At 34.2% G+C, this 17,613-nt stretch overlaps 1 protein-coding gene across 3 annotated transcripts in view; it reads left to right on the top strand.

Moving 5' to 3' along the window:
• Positions 1-17,613, top strand: part of LOC129229576 (uncharacterized) — a 55,673-nt gene that overhangs the window by 22,076 nt on the left and 15,984 nt on the right. For 2 of the 3 annotated variants that reach the window (XM_054863911.1, XM_054863912.1), the window contains 3 exons: positions 1,150-1,342; positions 9,900-9,940; positions 11,852-11,968. In XM_054863911.1, coding sequence (XP_054719886.1) covers positions 1,150-1,342; positions 9,900-9,940; positions 11,852-11,968 — 351 coding nt within the window. The remainder of the gene's footprint in view (positions 1-1,149; positions 1,343-9,899; positions 9,941-11,851; positions 11,969-17,613) is intronic. The other variant, XM_054863913.1, reaches the window with a different exon arrangement.

The raw sequence follows: 17,613 nt of genomic DNA on the forward strand, positions 1-17,613 counted from the left end.
GTTTTTTCCAGGCCGCTTTTATTGATCAAAGTATAACTAAACTACTTGGTTTAGGTGAGGGGGACCCTAAGGTTTTCCACAAAACCAGTGTCTGGGTTCTCCGAGCTGTGAAAGTGGCCGGACCCAAGTTAATGTTAACCTCTGCGCATCGACCGTGTCACGGGAAAAATTGTACGCAATTAAAGTTTGTTGCTTAACCAACAAAATCTCTTGAGGAGACGAACAAAATGATTCGTGAGACTTACGGTGACTCTTCTCTGTCCTATTCACAAGTTTTGAGGTGGTTAAAGACCTCTAAAGAGGGCCAGGAAGAGGTTCAAGATGAACAATGCTTTGGGCGGCCGTCAACCAGCAAAACCAACAACAATGTGGCTTGTGTTCCTCAATTGTTAGACTTTGACCCTTGATTGACAATCAAGATGGTTGCAAATGAACTGAACATGTAGTCTACTGCTGTATTTCGCATTCCTCATGATTTAACGATAAGAAAAGTGTGAGGCAAGTTTGTGCCGAAGCACCTTGCCATAACCCGCTGTAAATCTGTGAGTTCCTGGCTAAACACCACTTGAAAATGCTATCCCAGCCCCCTATAGTCCTGACGTCGCCCCGGAAGACTTCTTTTTGTTCCCTCGGATTAAGGCAGGCCTGAAATAAACCCATTTTTCACCCCTAGAAGAGATCCAATCAGCCGTGACGAAGACCTTAGGGGTCCCCAAAAACGCCTTTGAGGACACTTACCAGTCGTGGCAGAGATGATGGAAGAAATGTGCAGAAACCCAAGGACATTACTTTGAAGAATTTTAAGTGTTTGTGCAAATCTGTTCTATAAATTACTTTAAAAAATAATAATTGCATTACTTTTAAAATAGACCCTGGATATATACATAGTGGAATACATACAGAAAGCATTTTAGTTGAATATGAATTTTTGAAGTAAATACCCGGGTAAATACCCATTTTGGGTATTTACCTGGGCATATACCCTGGGTATTTACCCTTAAAAATAAATACCCGGGTATTTTACATCACTAGTGCCACATAAAGTTACGTTATTGTATTTTGTGTCACAATGATTTTTTTGAGTTCATTTCAATTGACTAATTCATTGCTGTTGAGAGGGACAAATTTGATTTTCAAATTGTTGAATAGGAGATGGATTTCCTGTACAAGCCTAAGCGCCAAGAAAACAAAAAATTCTTTGAGCTATGCAAAGGCCGATTTAAGGCAAATATGAGAAAGCTATGTGACTTAGGAGTGCTCAAAGAGGAAGTGTGTGATGAAAGCGATCCAAACATGAAAAAGTCGGTTAAGAAGAAAAGGTACAGATTTATGAAAATGTATGGTGAGTTGCAATTTTAAAATTTTCAAAGTAGTGTCTTGAACAAAATATGCTAGAATAAGATTTTTTTCTTAACACTTATTTTTTACATTTTGATTGTAAAATTTTTCAAACAGAGCAAATTTATGAGGACAATGAACTTTAAAAGAGAAGATGAATTAAGGGTTTAGGGCTGTTCATAAATATCACACTGTAGTTCAACAGTTTTGACCCCCCTCCCCTCATCTTTCCCTTATCACTATTGTCACACTGTTTTCAATAGCTTATTCTCATAAGAAATGCATGATGTCACACTTCTTGTTGCCTTCTCCTTTCCTCTTGTCCCACACTTATCATAAATTCTTGATCCCCTTCCCCCCCTCAAAGTGTGACATCATTCATGGACAGCTCTGAGAGGATATTTACATCTTCCTACTTCCTATGTAGTAGAGAGTTTTTCAACCGTACATTTTTAACAATTTTCATTAAAAAAATATTTTCCAAAAATTAATCCAAAGATTTCAATTTATCGAAAAAAAAAAAAAAAGCCTGGCCGAACACCTGATCTGTTTTTTGAGAAGATGTAATCACAGGAACAATTGGTAACTGGAACTGTAATTAACATTTTTAGAGCAACATGAAAATTATTATATTTCTTTGCATTGTTTGATGAAGTGCAACGTTTTACTGTCTGCGTGTTATGCTGTAATGTTCTTTATTGTGATGTTATTGTGACATAAAAAGATCTTCATTCAAGTGTTATTCAGTTGCTCTGTTGAGTAGTGTCAATGATAACATTTCACTAATACAGTGAAACTTCTGGAATGATCACTCTCTTATCCTGAAAAAAGTGGTTGTTAATAGAGTTTGGTCAATCATAAAAGGTAGTTTTCGACTATGCATAAAACAATAATAACACAAATAGAAATCTATTATATTCTGGTTGCAGTATTTTAATATCATTATAATAAGAATTCATTTATATGGAGGAATTAAGTATTTTCTTTTCAAATTTTAATTGAAACCAGAAATCATTTCTCATTGAAGCCACAAAAAAGTCCATTTGAGTGGGTTTTTTTTCAAGGGAAAAGAGCTAGGTAAGCTAATCTCTGTTGAAGATTTTTCCAAATTTAAGTCCTAAAATGCAATATTTGGTTATTTTTCGTGGCATTTGTGAAGGAGCATGGGAAAAGAGAGCTCTCAACCAGAAAAGTTTTGAAATTATAGCCATAGGAACACCAATTTAGGCTCTCTTTGGTCTCGAGAGCAATAGTCGTTCTCCGAAGACAACAGTATTTAGAGATCATCCATGTGTCTAAAGTTGGAATCAAGAGATGATCTAAGCGATGGAGCAAAACTTTGGAAATAATAGTTCTGTTTCGAGAAGAAATATATAATTTTTCTCTTATTTAAGACCTAAATTTCACAATAAAACACATGTGTTAATTTTTTTTTATCTTCTCATAACATTTTTTTTCTTTAAAAAAAAAATCCTACAATCACAAGGTTTCTGGGAAGGGCCATGGCCGTCCCTCTAGATCCGCCCCTACACTGGGTATGAAAAGAACATGTTTGAAACCCCCAGAAGAATAAATTTTACCACATTATTCTGATTTTTTTCCACTTTCATAAGAAAGAGCAGACTGAAGTATCCTTTCTTTCTTACCTCTTTCATGGTGGCAACAGATCAGGGAGATCAGGGAAAAGTCAGGGAACTTTATTAATCAGGGAAATATCAGGGAATTTTGAAAAAATAACAAAAATTCAGTTAAAATTGATCAAATGAAGAATTTTTTATTTATTTATTTTTTGCTTTGCAAAATTAAGTACCCTAATTTTCTACGCGTCTTCCGCCAATTATCTGTTGAGAAAAAGTGAAATAATATTAATGAGGTACGAATATACACTGCTACATTTTTGTGCATCTTTTTTTTCTCAAGTCAAAGTATTGAATCATAGCTTATTAAACACAGGATGGACTTTCTATGATTGCATCTGTGTCTGTAAAGTTGTTTATTTTACGTAGCTCGAATTTGCCTTTCAGAAGTTCCATGCTACATAAAATAAACTACCCTACAGGCAAAGAGGAAGCCGTCATTAATGCCTCAACTTCCTTGCCTTTACTCATTGTCTTTAAGTGATTAGCGTACTGTAATAACGAATTCAAGAAAAATCTTTGTTTTTTAAATTAATACAGATAAAATCTTAAATTATTACTTCTTCACGTTTTTAATTTAATTATTAAAATTGAATGTTGAATGAAAAAACACTTTGCTTTTCGCCATGGTATTATTCGCTGTCACCTCAGATTACACGAGGTTTTTTTTTTAGACTTTAAAATTCTTATATTTTAAAACCAAGTTATATATACATATATATTTTGAAATTAATTGATTGTTTTTTTGCATTTCAATGTTGTTTATTACAAAAATAATCTTAAGATTTTTTTCCCCAACAAATAAAGAAATCATTTAAAATTGAGTTACCTTGTGTACATAAGTACTTTTTTTTTCTTTTTTGTTATTCTTGCAGCAATAATTATACTTCTTGAAAATTTGGTTCAAAATTATGTCTATATAAACTCCTTAGTTTAATCATGATTAGATATTTCTTTAAGAGTGTTTGTAATATAGAAAGGAAGTAAAGTATTTGATTTAGATTTCCTATAATATTTCCCTGTAGATCAGCATTTCTTAAATTTTGTTCCGCGAAGCCCAAGGGTTTCTTGGAGATGAATCAAGAGTTCCACGAAACTATCATTCTTTATTTTTTCTAACTTTATTTTTAGAAAACTTTAAAAATGTATTAAAATAATGAATTTTCATATAACTTCAAGTAAAGAAAAGTAAAACTTTAAAATTTTGTTTGTGTCTCTTTACTTTATTTTCCAAGTTTTTTTAGATTTAATTAATTTATTTTTTGTTAGCGTTTAAAATTACGTTTTGGAATGAAAAAATTGTATTTGAAATAATTTTCACCTTCACTCTAAATAAAACATTTCAAGAATATTGCCTTAAACTATACTACTTATGAAAACAACAGGGATTCCACGAAGAAAGTGGTTATTTAAAAGGGTTCCGCTCATTAAAAAATTAAGAATTACTGATGTAGATAATTTAATGTACTATTTTTACTAAAAAAAAGGAGCATCTTTTTAAAATATATTTTTAATTAACAGCTTAAAACGTGTTAAATACTGCATTTTATTTAATATGCAATGGTTTTAATGTAGGGCAAAGCAAGAAAACCATTATCATTGGTAACGTAAATCAGGGAAATTTGGTGAACTTAATCAGAGAAAATTCAGGGAACTTTTTTTCATAGTTTCTGTTGCCACCCTGTCTTTGTTGGTTTTCTCAAACTGAAAATTCTTGCATTTGTTAATGCTGAGTAGATAGGGAAGAAATTCAGCATGCCTTACAAAATTGGTCGTTAACAGAGGTAGTCGTTATATACAGGTGGTCACCCATAGATGTTTCAATTTATTGTTATTGTAATATACTTAGGGGAGGCAGAAAAGTAGATTAGATGCATCCCTTCCCTACTCGTACTACTGTTTTTATAATTTCTTTATTAAGGCACCAATATTTGTCCTTTATGGTTATTTTCTATCTTTTAATACTACTGGCTGTGTCTGCTATTGAAAATGTCTAAGTCTGCCTATGATAACATGTACAAATGGGTGTAGTCAAGACTCCCATTACGGAGGGACAAGCATAGGCGCAACAAGGTAGTAAATTTTAGTTGTCCTCCTAGTGCTAAACTTGGAAATTGTTATTATACTTCTCCTCTTCCCCTAAAGAAACATTTTATGCTAGTTTTGGTCAGATGAGGGCAGAAAAAGTGGTTATGAGGCTTTATAATTGCAATTATAAATTATCTTCATTGACATTTAGAAAAAACGTGGGAGTCGGAGGTGCTTTTCTAGGGAGGAGCAGTTGCCCCTCCCTGCCCCCTTTGGCTATGCCCATGCATGTACATAACCTATTTTGCTTAATGTTGTTTTTACCTCCTTCTTTCAGATATAAATTGGCTTTGTCTATAAAAGGAAGATTGGGTCCCCTTAACTTTTGAATATCATAGGTTTTAACTGTGGAATATTTAAATCAATTTCTAGAAGCTGTTCAAAATAAACGAATCAACAACTAGCTTCAAAGGTGCTCAAGAACATCACACGTATGATTATAATTACATTAGATGGTAAGCACTCTCTTAAATATGAGATGCAATAATTTTTGAAAAGGAAAATATTTTCTTTTGAATAGATCAATAAATCTCAGGAATTTACAATTGTTATAAGTTAAAATTTGTTACAACCAAGCAATCAAAACATCCTTTAATAAGTATATCCTAACTTCCAACCAGTGGCGGATCATGGGATTTTGAGGCCCCAGGCGCAACCTGATCCAGTGACCCGCTAATTGACGGAACAAAATTTACTAATGTTAACAATGCAGAAAATCATAATTTTTTACTAATCTTTTGAATCGACAAGCTTTGGGGGGGGGGGGGGGTAGTTGTAATCTTCTTTATAAGGAAAAAAAACGACATTTCTAACAAAAAAAAAATTAACAGTGCTATATTTTTTCATAATTTAGTTAGTGCATGGGGTGAAATCAGAGTCCCAATTACTAGCACCTAGCAAAATTCTAGCTTGACCCAGTCTTCAAATGCGCGTATTTCAGTGGAGCAACCAGCGAAAAGTTTTTTTAAGGGGGGGGGGGCACTTGGAGAAAAAGAAAGAGAGAGATCCTCTGATCAGATGGGGAATATACGGAACGGTAGGGGAATTCGGGGGCTCACCCCGGGAAAATTTTTAAAACTTGTTTTAAAATTGCAATTTTAGACTTTCTTTGCTGATGTACAGGTTTTACTGTATGTTAGGGGGCAAAGAGGTGCAGACATCTCAGCAGAAATTTGTTGAAATTGAACCCTTAAAAACGCGATTATAGGCCATATTTATTGACGTTAGTGTAAGGAATGGAGCTAAGACTGCCTCCAATTGATTAAAAAAAAAAAGATCGGAATCAATTCCTCCCCCCTATTTTCAAAATTGAAGTTTCAAGAAAGCAGTTGTAGACAAACTTTACGGGATAAATAAAAGAGGTTCTGAAGCTCTCCCCTGTAAGTTTGTTTCAAAATTATGGTTCTAAAAACTTAAGCAATATTTTATATTCAGAGGCTATGGGGAAGCCATAGTAATGTCCTTTTGTTACTCCGTATCTAACAGCCCACTTTCTTGTGGAGCCACGCACGAGCTTAAACAAAGAAGCGGAAACTCTCTGATCTCAGAAAAAGTACTGCGTTATGGTAGAGCACAAAACTGCTTGTTTTGATACAGCATTCCGGAGGAAAGAAACAAATATAATTCCTTTATACACACAAAGACGTCCATTTTTTTAATGTCACATGTTTTTTCTCCTGGAAAAATCAAAACAACGGCAGCTGAAGCCTGGGGCCTTTTTAGACACAGGGGGCCCTGTTGGGAGCAATCAGCCTGCACCTAAAATGCATAGCTAACTGTCAATTTCCATGAGTTTCCACTCAAAATTATGACTTTCCATGGAAAATCCTCAAAACAAACAATATTTTCTCATAGAAAATCCAAACAAAGGCACCTGGAGCTTGTTGCCCCTTTAGACGCAGGGGGTCCCATTGGGAGCAGTCAGCCTGCGCCTAAAATCCATGACTAACTACCAATTCCAGGAGTTTTGAGCATTTTCACTCAAAATTGACTTTCCATGGCAAATCCTGAACACAAAATAGGTTTTGAGGATGTGACTCTTCGCGGCTCCGAGGCCCTTGCTTTGCTGGAGGCCGCAGCTAGCGCCTCACACTCCTATGCAGTGATCCGCCACTGCTTCCAACTCTCCTGATTCATATTGGAATCTCCCCAATTTTGATATCTTCTCATGAATTCCCTAATGAAGTAAATATGTCCTGAGTTTTCATGAAACTGAAAATCTCTAAAAAAAAGTATTTTTCAATGATAAGAATTTTGGAGAAACAGTTATCTGAATAACTTTATTTTTTAATTATTGTCAACTTTTTAAAGAATCAAATTCAAGAAAAATAATAAAAATTTTTTTTTGAAAATTATTCCTAGATTTTTTAAAAATTTATTTACGGAAGAATTTTTATTAATTTGCCAAAACATTTTAAAATTAGGCATTATAATGTGTGCCTTTCTATATTGAAATCATGAAATTCTTTAAGACTAGTATAGTGGTGAAATTTGTTGTTGTTGTTGCTTGTCCCACTTGGCAGACAGAAACATCATACCAAGTCCATGAAGCCGTGCAAACAAAGTCCCTCCAAAACAGCAGAAGGGTCGGAATACAGCTGATTCAGGTCACAGCCGATGCAAGAGAAAATATGGGCAGGAGCAGCCTGAGTCAAATTGCATTTTGGGCACAAAGGGAAAACCTTAATACCAGCCACATGTCGCTGTGCTCGAGTGTGTCCACTTCTCAGTCGGGCTACATTTACAGTGTGTAGTTAAAGGGAACCTCAAAGTATTACCAGCCATTTGGGATGTTGATCTACAAATTATGACAGAATATCCAATCTCTTCTGTTTAACCCTTTCACGGGCACGTATTAAAAGTACTCTTTTCTGTGATAAAATATGTTATAAACAGAATGATATGATCCCATATAACAAGTTTTTAACTGTTAAAAAAATTAACGATCAGGGGGTTTTTCTGTAGGTGGTGGCTAGACGTAGTAGCCACTGCCCGCTTAGCACATTTATTTTCCTATTGGGGCAAATAAATAAATCCTACTAGAATTATAAATATTACTGTTTTGAAAATAATATTAATATTTTTAATGATGATTGACTACAAAATAAGACACAATAAAATAATAACTGTGATTAAAATAATTATATATAAAATAATACTGCTACATATGTTACTTACTGTAATATATATTTTTTATATATTTTTAAAAAGCGTGCGAAAGGATCGTGTATTCCTACAGTAAAGTTTTCACCGTAATCTTCATCTGTTTCACTATTATCAGATGCTGCTGAATCCTCATCTGATGGCAATTGCTCAAATAATGTGAGAGCCTCTTTTACAGATAAACTCTTTCTAGACATTGTTAACTTTATAAAGATGAAATCAATTTATATTTTTAGTTGAAAATAAAAACATCACAATAAAATTACTATTAACTGATTAAGTATAAAGCAAATAAAAAATAGAAAAATCTGATCGACTTGCAGAAAGTATTCAAAATATCAAATGTAACTCAATAAAATAGAAGCGCTCTGACCGAACAGGAAAGCTGAACTGAAAAAAGGATCTCAAACCAAAGCTATATCATACCACATGTTGTAAACAAAACTTCGTTTATATTCCCCACCCCCAACTACCCTCATCCAGGCCCCAGAAGCTTCTGTAAGCTTTCTCTCTGGAGAAAAATTGGAGAGAGTTCAAGGTCATATTTATCTGCTCTAACCAGGCAGTGGCTAGAGCCTCTAGCCACATTTAAAAACTTTCATATTTTTCGCTAAAATCAATATTTTTTCTCAAGTCATTGTTTGATATATTTAGGCGACAGGTAAATATACATTAATTTGTAAAAATGTATTTAACATGCCAAAAATTTTCCCCATAATAAAATTCACTAGTGTGAATTTACATTTCTGCCGAAAAGAACCAAGTTCAGCTCTCAATCAGCTAACATGATAGGTTAAATGCTTGTGGTGCTGCCATCTGTATTGATTTTTATATATTTCTGCTTCAATTAAAACATGTGGCTTGAACCTCTAGCCACTGCCCGCTTGGGAAAAAATTTTTGTTTTTGTGGCTAGACTTGCTAGCCACTGCGCGCGAAAGGGTTAAACTAAAATATTTCCATAATACAGTGTATAACTTCGATTTAACGATTTTCAAGGGACTGGAAAAAAGTTATCATTAAGTCAAGGATATCATTAATTCGAGGAGCTTAGACATTCAATGTCAGTCAAATCCAGACCAGTGAAATGCATCATTACATTGAGCAAATCGTTAAATCGGGTATCTTTGAATTGAAGTTATACTGTGCATTAAAATATTAAGTTGTAGATTTTTTTCTTTTGTAGCTATTGTGCATGTTTTCGCAGAGAAGAACTTTACTTTTCTTCCTCATTGGCACTGTTGCTTATGATTGTAGTTGTTTCCTACTCTTAGAGCCTCGGTTCATTCTTTTTGAAACACCCTGTATTTCTATTCATTTTAGATAAGAAAATTTCGAAAATATCAGAATTCCAGGAAACAAGAGTTTAAAAAATCCTAGGCGTTCCGGGATAAACGCAGAAAAGTTTCACCCATGATTAAATTTATTTCAAATTGGTGTTTTTAGAATACATATTTTTGTAATATATTGATTGACTTTGTTGTGCATTTAAATGTACGAATTTTCAGTAATAATATCTATAACTACTGTTTACTATCAATTTCTTTTTTAAACTTAATTTTTGGTTTGTATTATTTTTATTTTATTTTCTGTACAGTTTTGAGCAAATAAGTTTCTTTACAGATAAAGCATTTTGTTCATTTTTAGTCTGTAAATTTGTAACTTTGTGTTTTCAGATGAACTTATTCCTACTACAGAAGAGAAAATGGCAAAGAAGGTGAGTAGAACTTTAGTCAAATATATTTAATTTATGTACTAATTAATTTGAACATTCCTTTAATATGTTTCGACTTCTTGATGTTCTTGTCACATTAAATTGCTTCAGTTATATAAGTTATACAGTGAAACCTGTGTAAGTTGACCACTTGCGGTGCAGTACTTTGGTGGTCAACTTAAACAGGTGGTCAACTTATAGAGGGTAGTAACGAAAACTTTTTTTTGTCATTTCTTGCCTCATGCATTCATTTTTTAACTAGCTAGAATACTTTAAACTCACTTTCATTGTTTAACATTACTTTAAAACAGTAAGTAAAAATGTTATTAAAAATTTTTAGAGATTATTTACCAGAATGACGTGTAAATTATCATGCAAATTTAAAATGCCTGTAAATCGATCGAAAAAAAAAGTTTCATTGCTTATGAAAAACTACTTACTTGACATTAACAATTCCTAAATATTCATAATAAGTCAAAAGTGACTTAAATTCTTCATTTGATTTTTTCTTATACATTTGTAACAATGGTAATCTACTTTTCAACAAAATAACTCCTTAATGAAGTTTGGCGCATTTTCTGGGACTTACCATAAGCCCAATGTTTTTAGATAGAAACATAAATATTCATTGGTTTTTTTAAAAAATGTCTGGTTGCTTATTTGATGCCTAACTGATTAAACGTTTAGTACAATCTGATGCTTTTGCCAAGTGGTTAACTTACAAAGGGTTTTTTACAATACTCTAAACCAAAGCTGGTGTATATTAGTGGTCAAGATAGAGAGGTGGTCAAGTTAACAGAGATTTTCCTTTATTATATAAGATAGACTAATTCCGTTCCTGACAAAAGCGGTCAACTTAGACAGGTGGTCAACTTTACAGGTTTTACTGTACTTAGTGATGTAAAGCATCTGGATATTTATTTTTATGGGTAAATACCCAAAGTATCTACCCAAAGAGAGTTTTTTGCTCCACTAACATGCTAACACATACTGTAATTATTTCAACCAAAGAGCATAAAATTCTTCAAACTCTCATCAAAGTGCATGTTTGATAAGTGTCTGCCAAGTTGTCAAAATTTCGGTAGTGATCCAAAGCTCGGCATATTTCCCAAGTTCAAAATTGGTGTTGGTGACATTGTTGCCCTCTTTCCGGTCCTATGCTGTACTTACTTTGAATTATACAGTAAGAAAAAGATCAATAAGAGTTATTTTTTTCCCCTTTGTTTTTCGAAAAACATTGGGGGCGATACATCAGCATTTAGATGTTTTCCAAGGTCGATGGGCTGAAGTTTTCTCCAAGCTAGCCAGGAGATACAAAGGTTTTTACTTTTGCAAAAGTTCTAGACTAAACTCAATTCAAGCTTGGAGCTAATAAGCAAAGTGTTATTGGAGACCAAGCATTTGGAAACTACTTTTAAAATGTTCGTACTAAGTAACCATTTTTGCTGTGCTCAGGAATCCTTTAGCACCTATATCTGTGAAATTTGGTATAAGAAAATTTTGACCCTTGAGGAAGGATAGGATGCTCTCTGAAGCTATTTTTTTTTTTTTTTGAAAATTATTTTGTCATGCATATTTTCATCCAGTTCTTTTTTATCTTTTGATGGGAGCAAGATTTTAATTTTCTAGTTATAATGAGCTCTTTACTTAAATTATATTTTCTAGGGGAGAGGGATTTTTCCTCTAGTTCTAATCATGATGCATATCTTCATCAGATCCTTCCAAACAGATGATCTAAATCTTCGCAAACCAAATATAAATGATAAGCAATCTCCGTGGGTTAGTAAGAATGTGCGAACAGGGAATTTTCAAGAATGAAAAATAGGTTATTATTATTTATCCCAGAAATGCAATGATCAGGAATTACTGTGGGGCACACTTGTGGGAAGATAAATATTTTTACTTTTCTGATAGGCTTTTTTGGATGCTTGTAAGGACATAGATGAAGAAAATACAAATATTTTATCTCACTTCCTGTGTCTTTCAAACAATGCAAATCATGGTGTAGTGCATTTGAATCCCAATGAAAAGGTTAGTTTATTTACATTTTCTTATCAGTCATAAATTATTACTATTAAATGTCTTCTCAAAATGAGAGGTTTGTTGATTAGTGCTTTAGTCAAGAAGAGATGAAATTATTTCTGTCTCTTGTTTTGTCCCATGATAGCTTCTTTTAAATTCCATTGTCTTTAATTTAAATAATTATGCTATCTGTAAGCATCTCCTTGTCTTTCTCTGCAGGACTACACCACTGGTGTTAGGAGCATACATGGGAGTTTATTTTGAGAGGGGCACAAGCCAATGGTGCACGCAGGAATTTAAAAAAAGGGGGGGGGGGTTCAGGGTGGAAGGTCCACCATTCCATGGGTGCAAGACCTTCCGTCTCAGGACGGATTTCCGTCTTGGACAAAATTTCTGAGACGGAGGTCGGGACAGAAAGAAATTCGATGACTTTCTTTCAGTTTTTACGTAAAAAAGAAAAATTGAGAGTTTGAAAAATATGCGTTAATATTACTGAACCGCTCCATAACCACGAATTTACATCGACATTCTCTCGATTTTCCGCCATGGGCTTGTTTTGTTTGCAAAGTGCTTTTGGAGGAGTGGCTTTTTAGACTCGTGCCGTTTCACTTTTTTTTAATGTGTAAACTCTGTTATTTCTAACTCACTGCATTGCAGACCACGGAGTAGCTCGCTATTCTCCCTGATTTTTCAAAAATAACCGTCTCTAATTGAAATTTTAGCCTTTTCTCTTGCTATTTTCGATTATCCTTTCGTTTTTTTTTTCATTAGCAGTTTTTTTTGCAAACTTTACACGCATAAGTGAAAATTATCTGCGCTCTTAAAATGTCTTCAAGTTGAATCTGAATCATCGATTTAGAGTGATTGTTGATGAGATGAAATGTTTACACCACAACAAAGGGCATCCAAATGAAATTTTAGAAAGAATCAGGGTGAAATTTCAAGCGGGTTTGAAACATCGATGGGCAACCGTTCCTGCAGTTTTAACAATAGACTTGAGGAATTACAAAATTCCAATGTCATTCAATACAACATTCGCTAGAATGGAAATAGGGGGGGGGGAGAGAGAGAAAGAGAAATTAAACGAGAAAAATAACGGCAGCCACGAGTTTTGCGGAAAAACCCTGCTCTTGCAAAGAGGGCAAGTTCGCAAATTAACCCACGATATGAGGGTCTCAAAACGTTTATATCTTGGACAATTTAAGGGGGGGGGGGCTACTCAAGGGCTGCAGTATAAAATATTGAAAAACTGAATTGAAAGCCATTTTTGAAGCTAGGAGTGCTTCAGGATTTTTTCCTCCGCAAACTCTTAAAAATTTAAAAGTCAAAAATGTTTAGGCTGTCTTTAACGATGTAAAAATGGGGAGGGGGAGGTTTACAAAAATAGAAAACTGGAGTATTAAAAACACTAGTTTAGGCAATTTTTGGTGAATTTATGAGAGATTGGTTTTGGTGTTCTAACATGAAAAATGTTGTAGCTGATGTATTAAAATTTCTTTGAGACTATACTTAAATGGACCTAAGAGAAAGGGAATTTGGGACCCTCTCCCGAAAAGTGTTTGTAATTGAAGTCATAAAACTTTTAGGTTGTCTTTAGTAATGTCAAGAGGGGGGGAGAGGCTCTCTTTTAGGGTGAAATTCCGAAAGTGGAGTTTTAAAAGTGCAACTTTTAGACCGTCTTGGGGCTAGGGGTCCTCCTTCCTCGAAAATTATTCAAAGCTGAAGTATTCAGAACCATCGGCGCCCCATATGCAAAATTTAAAGGGGGGGGGCTCAGATATTTTACCCATGGTTTAGCAGGATATTTTCCCCATAGAGACCGATTTCAGTACAGATAAGAGTTGTTAAAATTTGATATTTTTAATAACCTATTCATTATAGGCTGGAGAAGAAATGTTATTTCAGTTTTTGCAAAGAAAAAAGTACCTAAAAGCAAGGAAGTTCTAATTTTAAAGGGGGGGACTTGAGCCCCCACTTGCCCCCTGATGGGTGCCCTTGTTCAGAACTCAGCTTTAGGTCATCTTTGGAAGCCTTAATAAGGGGGAATTCAAAGGCTTTCTCTCAATAAATTTTGGAACTTAAATTCTTAAAACTTCGGTGATGAAAAGGGGGAACCGCAAATTGAAGTCAAATTTAGTGAACTTAGGGAAAGGAGTTCGGGTGCTCTCTCCCCCGAAAATTTCTCCATACTGAAATATTGAAAGGCTATTTTGGCTATTTTTGAGTGGAATTCAGGGGGGGGGGGGGGGTCTTTCTCGAAACATTTTCGAAATTGACGTCTTAAAATTTTTCGGAGTTGCTCTTTCAATAGAAAAATAAATCTCAAACACAAACTTACATTGCCTTTATTAAACACAATGTGAGGAGGAGGAGGGGGGGGGGGGAGAGGTATTCCGTCGCCCAGCCCGAAATATTTCCGTTTCTAAAATTTTAAGAACTCTGTTTTGGGCTATCTTTGTATGATTTAAGGGGTAGGGTATTGGAAGAATTTTTCGAAAAGTTTCCGAAATTAAAGTATTAAAACTTTTAGGCGGTCATTAAGTCATGTTTTAGGTAAGGAAGGGTACTATTCCTAGAAAAAAATTTAGAAACTGCATCCTTAAAAATTCAAATTTATGACATTTGTGGTGAACTCAGAGGAAGGGGTTCGGGAGTTCTCTTCCGAAAATTCTTTGATGCTGAAATATTTAAAGCGCCCACTTTAGGCTATATTTGAGTGCCTTAAGAGGGATGTGATTCGGGAACACTGCCTGGAGTTAGGATTCATTTCCCCTATTTCTTTTTTTTAATTAATGAATATCGGAAAGTGTACCTCGTTTAAAAAATATAACTACTTTACTGAAGCGGTTTTTTTTTTATTGCTAATTTCACCACCTGCTGTCTAAAAAAGAATTCTTTTTCAAATGAAGACTGTATGGGGGAATGGTGCCAGTCCATTATCATTAGTCGCCCATACCCTTCCCCCACCTTTCCTTCTTTTCTGGCGCTACCTTGGGAAACTTTCCGATCAGAACTGATTTATGTTGCAAAAGTGAAAACCTTATGTCCCAAGCGATCTTATTGCTTGCAATAAAAATGTTTACGATCGGCAAAAAACTAATGGCAGGGAGCTGCGAACGCTTTTACCCCTTCCTTTTAAAATATCGTCTAAAATTACGTTTTTAGAACTTCAATTTCGAAATATTGTTGAAGTAGGGTAGGGTTCCTGAACTCCAGCCCTTCGATAATGCATTCAAAAAGCATATAAACGTATGAAAAATGGAGTGCAATTTTGTTTTTAAAGATTCAATTTCGGGAAGAGCCCAGAGCGCCCCCCCCCCCCTCTTTCTCTATTATTTTTGAAGGTCGCCCAATATTGATTTTGGGACTATCAGTTTGAAATAATTGATGTGAGAGTCCCTAAGCCTCCTTTCCCTGAACGTTACCAAAATGGCCTACCATTGCGTTTTTTGGACTTCAGTTTAAAAAAATTTCTGGGGGAGAGCTCCCAGACCCCCCCCCCCCATTATTGGCGGTTTTTAGGTTTTTGGAATTACGATAACGCTTAAATATTACAACTTAAAGATTTAAAATTCAAATTAAACACAGATTCAAAAATTGGCATTGTTAAAATCTACAACATTTATACACATAAATTTTTCCTTTAGCACGTATGCCGGGGGGGGGGGGGGGCTGAAAATATTTTCCGTCTTGAACACATTACCAAACTTGCACCCATGCACCATTCTCATATCATACTCCATCTCACATCTGAACATATTCTTTTGATTTTATCGATTGTCGGGGAAAAAAGCATTAGAAAAATATTGAATAATTACTTAGCATTAATTAATTAAATTAATTTATTAAAATGCAGCCCAGTGGCGCTGTGATAGGGCTTCTCGCTATGCTACAGGCCATTTTCCATTCCCGGGTTGGGCATAGTTGACTCAGCCATTCATCCCTTCAGTGAGTTGATAAAATTTAGTACCAAGCATATTTGGGAATCAAACACGGGGGGGTTCCGTGTTAGGCTGACCACCTTAACCGGAACATCTGCCTTGCTCCCCAGAGCCCTTGGTCAAGAAAACTAAGTTAGGCATAGTAAGCCTTGGCCCTCATGGATATTGTGCCATAGGGTTTGGTTTTTTATTAAAATACCAGATGCATTTACTTTTCTCATAATTGGAAATAAAAACAGTGAAGCAAAATCATCACTATAGAACAATTTAATGTACACATACAGTTTGATTTTGCAGGAAAAGAAAGAGGGGAAAATAAATTTTATTTTTTCATTTATTAAATCTGAAATTGTTGTTACCTTTGCTTGAAATTATTTTATGTACTACACACATAGGAGTATAGTCGATCAGAAAAACCTAAGGGTGATGGGAGGGATCTGTGCCTCCTTGGCCCTCCTGTTGTGTGTGCCGCTGTCACAAGCCAAATATTATAAGAACTTTCTAAATTTAAGCTTGGATATATTAAAATCCCTATTAACAACGGGTATTTTTGTATTTATTTCGGGAGGAGCCCAATCTCCTTTGCCTTTTTCCTTCTTTTAATACCCTTCCTAAAAGTATGCATTCGTGCTTGTAGCTATTAATTCTATTACAATTTTTAAGCAACAGCCAGTGCCATACAATTTCGCTCCATGCTGTTCCAGGGTTGTTTGGTTTAAACCACGGTTTAAATCAAATGGTTTTTTTTTTTCAAAAATGGGTTTTTGAAAAACTTGGTTTCCCCCCAAATGTTTTCATAAATTTTACAAATTCTTGCAAAGAGTAAAATCTAATTGATGCAAAGTAACTAGCAAAGTTTTATAGATAAATTACTGATCTAATAAATTTAGAAACTTATATTTAATATAAGTTTGCTAAATAGTTTTTTTTTTTTTTTTTGAATCGATGCATTTCTATTAGGTACATAAACATGCAAAACCAATTAATTTTTTCCACAGTTACATGGAGACAAAATCCAAGTAGCTCTTTTTTTATTTCAAAGTCTTTTTAGTCTTTTGCATTTCAAAATAGTCCAAGAAGCATATTTCAACCAAAACTTCATTTAGTACCTAATTTGCTTGATTACTTAAGATTTATTGAGATAGTTCCATTGTAGTGATGCATAGTGTATAAATTTTAACGCTAGAATATTCAAATGACAGGAGAAAAAAAAATAACTAAAGAATTCCAAGAACACCTAGAGTAGGCATAAAATTGCACACTTTTTGCATCCCTGATAGACGATGCAGTCAGAGCAAGAAAAGAAATACATAAAGTTATAAAAACAGAAAATATTCATGGAACTCGGCGCTTGTATAAAAAAAAATTTAATGCCAAATTTTCTCCTTTTAAAGAACTTTTTTTTTTCCCAATATAATAAAAGAAGTGTCATGTATGAATGGTGGAAGAATCAATAAACATTAATTTTCGTGACAGTCTTTATTATTAAAACATGTTAAGAGAGTATTTTCATACTGAAGCTTTTAATTATTTTTTTCCTTTGATAAAAAAATTACATTCCTAAATGCATTAAACAAGGAGAAATAATGTCTAAATTGGAAAACATAATTAGTTTCTTAGAACCTGCTTGTCCTGTTTCTATAATTGTTGTCACTGGTACATTCGACTTGTGATTAATTTGTAGATACTGCAAAATAGTTTCTATATGTTTAA

Source organism: Uloborus diversus, chromosome 9, assembly GCF_026930045.1.
Source record: "Uloborus diversus isolate 005 chromosome 9, Udiv.v.3.1, whole genome shotgun sequence".
NCBI lineage: Eukaryota > Metazoa > Arthropoda > Arachnida > Araneae > Uloboridae > Uloborus > Uloborus diversus.